Raw genomic sequence first — 10,470 nt, 5'->3', positions numbered from 1 at the left:
TAGTTTTACTGGCTCAAGCTGCCTGAGGGGAGTAACTTGAGACTCTGCCAAATAAGCGGGCTCGCCGCGGGAGCCGGGCGAGGGAAGCGGCTCCGCTGGCGGGGAGGGGAGACCTCGGCCGGGCCGGGCCGGGGCTGACTGCTGTGACTGTCTTTTGGGAGTCAGTGGGTGCACCAGGGTGTGAGAAAACAAGCAAAGAGAGTCTGTTTCGTGCCTTTAAAAAAACCCAAACCCAACAAAACAAAGCAACGTCACACACACACCCCTTGTGGCCTGAGCTCTGCCGGGAGGCCCCGGGCAGCCCCTGCTCCCGAGGGGGCCCGGCCGCGAGACCGAGCCTTCCCCACAACGGTCGCGTGCAGGATCGTCCTGCCCCACATCTTCACATCTCTGTGCGCTGTTTGCCTCTGAACTGCGGGCCGTAGAGACACGTTTTATATATCGGTGATGGTGTAATAAAAGCTGGCATACTTCAAGTCTGGCTCAGCTGGTAAAGTGGTGCAGGCATTGTGGTAGCGACACTGAGACCTCATGCCTTTTGTCAGTGCTAAGTGAAAGATGTAATCCAACGCCTTGGCCAGGGCCTTCCTTGGGGTCTCTGCTTCTCTCTTCCTAGTGATTTAGTTACTATTTAAAGAGACCATGACAGTTTTAAAATGGAAGCTTCCTGTAATATTAACATTGCAGTTATAAGTTGCTGAATGCAATGCATCACCCCTTAAATCTTAGTACCAGTCTTTGTGTTTATACATAGAACATCTTTCTGAGTTAAAGTAAATGGCTTAAAGAACGTACTCATCTCTGATTATTTTCTTTGAAGAACTGTGTCACTAACAGTAAATTTGTTCAGATATGTGGGAAGTTTGGTTTGTTTTGCTTTGTGTAGGCAAGCGTTCTTCAAAATTTTTGCTTTACATCCAACTGGGACTAGTAACAAATAAAGGGATTTTATGAACTGGAGAAAATTGGTAATGAGCATGTCAGTTGTAGATTAGCATCCATTCTATTGATTTTTGTGCCCAATTCTATTGTTGCTTGTAATAAATAATTCCAGTGACTTCAACTGCATTAAACCAGTCCAGTGCACAAATAGGACATTAATTGTCTTTTCCTTTTTAAGAAAAATATCTTTCCTATTCAGACATTATTGTATATGAGAATGGGCAGAAGCTCACCCATCCACCAAAGTCCTGATGAGTATTACAGGCACAGGCAGGCACATAGCAGCAGTTTTGTTGTAGGCAACACTGCCTTATTTCAGAAAGTTAAAGGGAGATGGAGCAGCCTGTGCACTTATTCACAAAAAAAACCAAAAAAACAAACAAAAAAAAAACAGTCTGCAAAGCAGACCTTTTCAATGGATAAGGATTGGAGTACAAACTGTGAGCAAGTGCACAGTGTTCTGCCTGCCTTGGGCAGGGCAGCATCAGGGGATCTGGGGTGCACCCAGGGGACCCAGCAGGGGGAAGGGCTGGGGAAGACAGGCAGTAGGACAGGGAAAACAAATGTATTTTAGCTGAATCAGCTCTTCTGCTCAACAAAGCACAACTGCCAGCCTGAGGCTGATGTACTTAAGAGAAGTATTTCCATTTGCAGTGACACTTGAACATCAGACTTGTTTTGCCTGAGTTCAGAAGCTGAGATGCCGAACATTAGGTTTATGCATTCAGATGCTTTCATCAGAGGGTCTGTGTTGCTTTTAGAGGTGTAAATGCTAGTTTGCCTGCCTAAGTGCAAAAATGCAAAAGCTTCTGCATAGGTGATCAGTGGAAAAGACAATCCAGTCCCATAAGCAACACCATCAGTTTTTAATAACATCTGACAATCCAAAGCAGAAATAGAATAGCATGATAGAACCTAGTACTATCGCCTAGACCATTATGCCTTTAAAAATGGCTTTTCCAATTAAGCATCTGTTTTTACTTTATGCCTGTACTGAATTTGAAGTCCATTAAGAATCTGAGCCAGTAGTTTTTGGTGGAAAGATTCCCACTGAATTTAGTGGACTTAGGCACAAACCTTTTGTGACTTGAAATAAAGCATAACACAGACAAGAAACCTGCGATTAACACAGCAATTATAAGTCTGTAAAATAAAACAGCAAACAACAAATTAAAATACCATTAAAATTCTATCCATTGCATGTTAAAGTGTTTCATAATCATGTCAGTGCTTTATGTGAATTTTATTTTGTCAACAGGGGCCAGGAGAGTGCTGGAATTGTGACAAGTGATGGCGAGTCATCCCAGGCATTCAAAGTGCACAAGGTAAAATGCAAGCAAATGTTTTGTATTATTAAGTGAGATGCATGTAAGTTAGTTTCTGGTAAGAAACAGACTTAACAGTGTAGAAACAGACACTAACAGTGTAGTTAGAGAAAAAGTAACATGCTTGATGGGCTGTTTTGATTTTGTCAAAATATCTCATTTTGTTACCTGTCTTGAGTGTACGCTTAAAACAAACTTGGGAATGTTGTCCTTATAGGTGTTTCTGTGCATACAGTGACAGACACACAGAAGTTACCCAGAGCATGCTGATGATGTCTCAAAAACTTTTTACCAAAGTCACCCTGTACTCCGTTAACTCTGCAGATTTGGAAGAGGATTGATGCTCTTCTTGATCTTAAAAAGAAAAAAAACACTGTTACAGACTATGCACAAGGAGATGGATGAGTAAATCTTACACTAGTGAGAATCAAGGAAATGGCAACTACTTTACCCATAGGTAGCAATAGGTAGCAATAAACAGAATCTAAGACAGAATGGAGGCCTGAGAAGGTCACACAGACTTTCTTGAGCTGAGAGAAATACGGGGGATGTTACAAGACACATAATGAGCACAGCCTGAAAAGTATCTATTTTTAGGCGGAGAATAGATTGTTCCATGAAAATCCTCGGCACAAAAATATTGTAAAAACAGGACTGAAGGGATGTGATACAGCACTGTGACCTACTCAGCTTCTTTCTTTCCCATATCTTTCAGGTTATTTGCCTTTTTCTTAAAGTTCCCTTAATACTACTATAGCAGCATTAAGCAGAAGAAGAACTTACAAAGTCACCAGGAAATTAAAACCAACAGAACATTTTCTTCTTTTTTTCTCCCAAAGGGAATGGGTCTTATAAACCACGTCTTCAGTGCAGACAGCCTGAAGAAGCTGTACCCTTCAAACCTTGGTATTGGGCACACAAGGTACTCCACCTCAGGGATTTCTGAGCTTCAGAACTGCCAGCCTTTTGTTGTAGAGACTCTTCATGGGAAGATCGCTGTGGCACACAATGGGGAGCTAACAAATGCTGCACAACTCAGAAGGAAGGTTAGTACCTCCTTTGGGGGCTCTGGCATTGTTTCTTTCTGAGTGTGAGGCAGAAATGAGCAATACAGTTGCTGTGACTTCTCCTTAATACAAAACTTTTTTTTGCGTTTTTGGGGTTATGAAAGACCTCCCTAATCAAAATAAATCATTTTGGGGGGAAAAAATCCTGTGAAGGGGATTCTGCCTTGATATCTCTTTCTGGATCTGTTATAGGCAATTCCATATTTTCTCTTCTATATTTTAACACTCTTCCCAGAGGATGCACAAAGCTAATTAAATCACCCAAACATGAATTTATGCCCTGAATATTGGTGGCATTACTTTCAGTTTCATGCGGAGGAAAGGAATGAGATGAAGAAGGAAAAATGTAGTGCTAGCATAGAAGATTGTCTGACCTCATTATACATAGTTGGTTTGTTGGAAGAAATTTGGCATTATTATGCTGTGATCACTGTGAAACATTTGTTCTTTGCATCAAGGTGTTGTTAGGTTCAAGCCTGAGCGGTGTGATGTGAGATTGTTGTTTTAATGCTGGTAACACTTTTGGTTTGTGTTCTTAAAAGCTTATGCGGCACGGTGTGGGACTGTCGACCAGTTCTGACAGTGAACTGATCACCCAGCTGCTGGCTTTCACACCTCCCCTGGAAAACGATGACACGGCCGACTGGGTGGCAAGGTGAGGAGCCTGGGCTTCACACTCAGCCGCAGCCATTGCACCTCAGCATGATGTGCAGCTGTAAATGCTCACAGCTGTTCGTGTGGCACACAGTTATGTTCACCTATGTCTCATTCCAGAATAAAAAACTTAATGAAGGAAACTCCAACTTCGTATTCATTGCTAATTATGCATAAAGACATAATCTATGCAGTACGTGATCCGTATGGGAATCGCCCGCTCTGCATTGGTCGCCTTATTCCAGTAGGGGACATGAATGGAAAAGGTAAACTCTCTCTCTCTCTCTCTCTCTCTATATATATATAAAATATATATATTTATATATATTATATATATAAATATCTGAATCTCCATATGCATAGTGTATGCTTGAAATCACTTTATAGGTAATTAAAACTACATTTATTGAGGTGTAAGTAGAAATATATGATGCAGAAATGAGTTTTGAAAAATAAAAAAAGTTGGCAAGGGAGACAATCATCTATAGGAAGTGTGCGAATTTCCATTCCCAGATACAGGGAATCTTAGTGGCCTAATGATAGCCACAGTTAAGCATGCCAACTGTAATACAGCTTAAATAATTCTCATTGCTTAAACAAGACAGCAGTGATGAACAGAGTCACAGAGGGGTTGAGGTTGGAAGGGAGCTCTGAAGGTTGTTAGTCCAAATCCCTTCTCAAGCCAGGCCGCTTAAAACCAGTTGCTCAGGACAATGTCTAGAAACAAGTCTGGTTCCTTTTTTCTCCTACAGTAAAGTGGGCAAAAAGTGCTGGATTACTTGCAATGTACCTCTGAATTCCAAGCAGCCCTGTCACATGTAGTGACCGGACCATTACACAAGCAGTTTATGGGAAAAATTCCTTGTGTTCCTGTTCAGCCTGCAAATCAACACTTTTCTCCACTTGTCACTTATATCAACAAAATAGCTTCACATGTTGCAAACTGAAATAATTCAAAGACAAAGCAGTGAATTCTTCCATATCTTCAGAAAACTGAGGAATTTTAGCCACAAGAAAAATTACCCAGATTCTTTAAAGCATATAGACATTCCTACCCTATGTGACACAATTAATATCTTTCCTGTAGTTGACTCTCACAACTCATTAGGATTCAATCCAGATCCATTGTAATCAAAAGCATTTATCAACCTATTCAGCCTAGGGAAAGTAAGGATTTTCTTGTGTCAACAAAAGTAATTATGTCTATCTAAAGTAACTGAAGTAGAATTTGAAAAGTTTGAAATAGTGCAAGGATAACAGAGGTAGTTACCTGAACTGTTTCTCTTCATGAGCTGTGAATACAATGCTGTTACTCCACTTCTGCCTAGAACAGGTTTATGATGTTTATTTTGTGGATGTGTTTGGGATTTTTTTAAATAATGGAAAGGTGGAAATAGTGAAATGCTATACATTTTAGTTAGAAATTACAATAGTCTTCATTGCACACTTGGAAACCATAGCAAACCAGATACTGCAGCAAAAATGTGATTGGGGGGTCATGGTAACAAAAACTGGGGACTCTAACTGAAATCTTTTACTTCAGGAAAAGATAACACTGAAACAGAAGGATGGGTTGTTTCTTCTGAATCCTGCAGCTTTTTGTCTATTGGTGCAGAGTAAGTGGCCTAATTCTTTCTTACTTTATCTGAAAACTCTTTCTTAGACAGTGATTAAACATTAAATCCCAAGTTGCCAAATATTATAATTATAACAACATGAAGACACCAAGGTTTAGTTTGCTGTGGAAGATGTTTTTGCTAATCCTGGTTTTTGCCAGTTTATTTTCTCAAACAGATGATTGTAAAAAAAGAATTATGTGTGCAGAAATTAACAGTAAAGTCAACTACTATCACAAAGCAAATGCCTCTTGTTGCATTATACCTGATTACCCGTATATTTGATTAATTTTGCCCTCATTTTGAGCAGTGTAGTTGCATTACAAAATAATTCTTCACCTACAGAAAAGTTACACTGGTAGTTCACAGGCTGAAATAACCTGAGTTGTAGCATATGCTGTTTGGTAAGCTGGCCTCCTTGTTAGAAAAAAAATCAACTGTTTTCTGAAACTTCTTTGAAATTTCTGTTAAGAAAAGATCACTGTGTAGGACAATCAGCTGAATCCTGTGTGTTTTCAATGAAGCAATTTTGTCTAAACTTCTTCAGTAGCTAGTGCTGCTTGCTACTACTAGTATCTGACCAGTGAATAAACACAGATTTGCTCACCTCAGATTTGTATCTCCAGAATATTTCAGTATTTTAGGATAGATTTAGATGTTAGAATAGCCACCTGAGGACTCACTAAAGAATATAGAAAAATATTTAATAAGGTGAAATACTTTAACATAATATACTTAAACTATTCCATACTTCTGCAGATTTGAGAAATAGAAGGTACATTTCTATTCAGCTTTATGTCATTTGGGGGTAGCTATCTATCATCTCTAGACTGATATTTCTCTAGATTTGGCTTGTGAGGCAGGATTATTTTGGGTACCACCTCTATTCTTGGTTATATTTCTTATAGTGCAGTGTATGGTTTATTAGCTTTCATAGAATAGTTCTCTAGTATTGGTACAGGACTATATTATTAAAATATATTCAATCTCAATTAAACCTGTACAGTTTGTCTCACACATAGGACAAGTACCATAATTCTCTGGTACCAAGTTTAGTATTTTGACTTAGTTTATTGGTTTTGGATATAAATTCAGACTTCAGTTTTAGTAAGGGTCAGCTGTCTTAGCATGTTGGTCTTAAAATGCTTCAGGTCAAATCATAAGATAGAAGCAAGTTGTTATGTTAGGATGTTCAAAAATATTTTTCCCGTCAGTTGACTCTTGTTTGTACTTCAGAATTATCATCCAGCTTGAGGACATGTCTAACTTCTCTGTATTTCTTTTTCAAGGTACTATCGGGAGGTCCTTCCTGGGGAGATTGTGAAAATATCCAGACATGATGTCCAGACACTGGATGTTGTACGAAGATCTGAAGGAGATCCGTCAGCATTCTGCATCTTTGAATACGTTTATTTTGCAAGACCAGACAGTATTTTTGAAGGTACAAAAATGTTACATACAGAGCTCTTCCCTAAATAGTGTAAGATGTTATCCTGGAGCACAGGGACTCTGTGATCATAGTAGAGTACCACTGGATATAAGCTTACAAAGCACAGCTGGGACAGAATGGGCTGACAAAGGTTTTGAGATAAAACTCATCAGGAGGAGCATGTAACATCACCCTCCTGTTTCTGGATGTGGATACAGCCTCAGATAGGCTGCCTGCATACTCCTCTGGGAGGTATGAAAAGGGCCATGAACATGATTAAGGTAGATGAAAGGTCTTTTAAAAGCAAGAGACTGAAGAAAAGGACTTTATTGGTTCGTGGGAAACATTTTAAAAATTAGACTGGTGAAATGGGATTTAGAAAATACCTTTATTTTGATATTTTTCTTGGCAATAAGTGTCATTTCAGGAAGATGCTTGTAATTTAAGTTGTAAATCTATGCATTATCTAAGTATTTGGCATTGTCAGTGTAATGCTTTTATTATTATTTCAATAGAAGCTCTCAAAATACTAGCCAGGATTCTCATATCTGGCAAACAACCTCTTCATTGCTTTCTAGGGACATGCTATCCATTGATCCAGTACAATTCCCCACCCTTATAAAGCAAATTTCACCCCAAATTCCTTTTCTTTCACAATCACCTTACTCTTCAGTATCCTTACTTCTCACACTCCTTGGTACTGCTGCTGTAGCTTTTGCTATGCCTCATCTCATCACAATACTTCCATTTCTTTCCCACGTTATAAGTTTTGTAGGACCTTAAAAGCTTTTGAGTCCCCTTATTCCCTTACTAAATTCAGGGTTAATTTTGCCATCTGATTCAGTCAGTAAGCGGACAGAAGGATTGCATAAATTTTGTCTGTTGGAAAAAGCAGTCTAAAAATAGAATATGAGTGTTATGAACAGGAAGGCTTAATTTCTATTTCTTTCCTCCTGCAGATAGATTTTGTAACATCCACAGGACCTTTAGTTAGCTAGTCAATTAGGGCAAACTGGATATTAGTTTTTTCCATGTAGTAATATGAATGTGAATGTTAGAATGTGATGTTATGTCAGGAAATAAAAAATTACTTTATGCAAGCGGTTGCTTATTAGTTCTGGAACTTTTCTGACTGACTTCTATGCCTGCAACTTGACACAGAAATTCATACAGAAGACTGAGAGGAAGTGTGAATCATGCATACCAAGAAAAACACTTCTTTCTATTCGTAGGTCAGATGGTATATTCAGTCCGCAAAAGATGTGGGCAGCAGCTTGCTATTGAAGCACCTGTGGAAGCAGACCTGGTCAGCACTGTTCCAGAGTCTGCAACCCCAGCAGCTCTTGGTTATGCTCAAAAGGTAAATGTTATCTTGTTCTTTTTTTCCCCCAAGCATTTTTATACACATCTCTTTTTGTAATGGACTACAATGATGTCGGCTGTTAAGAGTTGCATATTGATAAAGCTCTATATCTTCAGTACATAGGCTACTCCTGTTGAGTCCCCTTCCTTGTTTTTTCTGTCGTTATTCCCCTACATTAAGGTATTTAAATATTTTTTGGTTACTGTGAAGTCATACTAAGTCCTAAGGTGACTTTAAAAAACAGTAACTGAGACAACAAGTCCTTCTGTATTAACTGTTTAACTGTCTCCTGTTTGCAGTGTGGACTACCGTATGTTGAAGTGCTCTGTAAAAATCGATATGTGGGGAGAACATTTATCCAGCCAAATATGAGGTTACGGCAGCTTGGTGTTGCAAAGAAGTTTGGTGTTCTGTCTGATAACTTTAAAGGCAAACGAGTTGTTATCATTGATGATTCAATTGTGAGAGGCAATACCATTTCACCCATAATAAAACTACTGAGAGAATCAGGAGCCAAAGAGGTGAGTTAATTTTAAGTCAGTACAATACAGATGTAAATGGAAGTTGATGGCACATTAAAGCACTGGGGCTTGACTTAATTTTACTGTGCATTTTTGCTTTATTTAAAAGGGCAGATGTGGAAAAAAACAATGGCTAGTGTGTGTTTAGTGTGAAGATGGGTCAAGAAGGTTCTTTTGTACGAGTGTGACTTTTGGGTGATTGGGGTTACAGGAACAGGTCTCCGCTTACAAAGCACTATCTGGCAAATAAAAAAAGAATGGAATACAAATCAGTTAAGATCAGAAAACCAAGTATTCCTGATGTGTGACCTGTGAAGTGCAAAGAGTACAACCATATACTGCTGTAAATATATCTTAAGTCACCAGAGCACCATTTTTTTAATTGATAAAGATTTTTTTTAAGCAAAACAGTTGTGCAAATCAGTCACTGGAGCAAAAATGTCTTGTATAATGTTTGATTTTGTAAACTGAAACTTGTTTATCAAGGATTGAACATCACAGAAGAAAAGTAAATTCAAGATGGAACCTTCTAAGAACATTAGGAAATACTGTAAAAAAAATTTTAAAACTGTCTTACCTTCTCCTGCTGTATTGGCATCTGATAAAAACGTTATCTTACTTTTAACCCTTCAATGATTTCTGTGCAGTGCTATGTTCTGTTCATTATCACTGTGTAGAATTGAGACTTTGCTATTATCTGCTGACCATCAACTTATATCAGCCTGTTTTGAAACTATTTTTATTCAGGTGCACATCCGTGTAGCTTCACCTCCTATAAAATTTCCTTGTTACATGGGAATAAACATTCCAACTAAAGAAGAACTCATTGCCAACAGACCTGAATTTCATGATCTTGCAAACTATATAGGTAAATGCTACTTACTTTTTTTTCCCTCTTGTAAGAGTTGTCAACTGTATTTTATAATGTATTTCAAAATAAAGCAGAACATATCAAGGCACCAGGCAAAAGTAAGAACTGTAAAGAACTAACTAGCTAACTGTAAACTAACTTAAAGAACTGTAAGGTTGGTAAGCTAGGTTTCTGCATTGTGAATACTCTATGGATCAATTCAACTACATACTTTTTTTTAACATAGTTAGGGAGCTGTATTTGTCAAAATAATAGAAAGTATTAGAATAATTGTATAAGCGTAAGTTGCAAATAAAGTATGACAACAAAGCTTTCCAATACTTAAAGCTCCTTTGGAGAAACATGACAAAAAGAAGCTACTGCAGTCAAAATACTAGGAAGAAAATAAGCAGTGAAAATCTGTCCTATAATGAAAAGCGGATGTAGTTTCACTTGCATGAGATATTAATAAAAATACATTTAGAATTTGTAAACACCCACTGAATTTTCTACAAATTGACATTTATGTAAATAATTTTAACCGCATTATGTATTTCACTTTGAAAGAAATGACATTTGAAACCAATCTAAGAATGTTAAAAACCTGAAATTTTGAGTCATGTTTGCTGCAGAACAAAAGATAGATTGACAGTTTATGTTCCACTGTAAACTCCGATTTCCTGTGTTAAATATTTACTTTCAG

General features: G+C 38.1%; 1 protein-coding gene across 1 annotated transcript in view; it reads left to right on the top strand.

The window, feature by feature from the left end:
• The first annotated feature begins 1,642 nt into the window (after positions 1-1,642).
• PPAT (phosphoribosyl pyrophosphate amidotransferase) overlaps positions 1,643-10,470 on the top strand; it is a 10,824-nt gene continuing 1,996 nt past the window's right edge. Inside the window, exons 1-10 of the mRNA XM_031056002.1 lie at positions 1,643-1,686; positions 2,201-2,267; positions 3,107-3,313; positions 3,877-3,989; positions 4,109-4,254; positions 5,532-5,604; positions 6,894-7,045; positions 8,266-8,393; positions 8,696-8,917; positions 9,665-9,785. Coding sequence (XP_030911862.1) covers positions 1,643-1,686; positions 2,201-2,267; positions 3,107-3,313; positions 3,877-3,989; positions 4,109-4,254; positions 5,532-5,604; positions 6,894-7,045; positions 8,266-8,393; positions 8,696-8,917; positions 9,665-9,785 — 1,273 coding nt within the window. The remainder of the gene's footprint in view (positions 1,687-2,200; positions 2,268-3,106; positions 3,314-3,876; positions 3,990-4,108; positions 4,255-5,531; positions 5,605-6,893; positions 7,046-8,265; positions 8,394-8,695; positions 8,918-9,664; positions 9,786-10,470) is intronic.

The sequence above is a fragment of the Geospiza fortis genome, unplaced genomic scaffold (assembly GCF_000277835.1).
Source record: "Geospiza fortis unplaced genomic scaffold, GeoFor_1.0 scaffold40, whole genome shotgun sequence".
Taxonomy (NCBI): Eukaryota; Metazoa; Chordata; class Aves; order Passeriformes; family Thraupidae; genus Geospiza; species Geospiza fortis.
The sequence above is the reverse complement of the archived record's forward strand: the minus strand, read 5'-3'. Positions and strand labels throughout refer to the sequence as shown.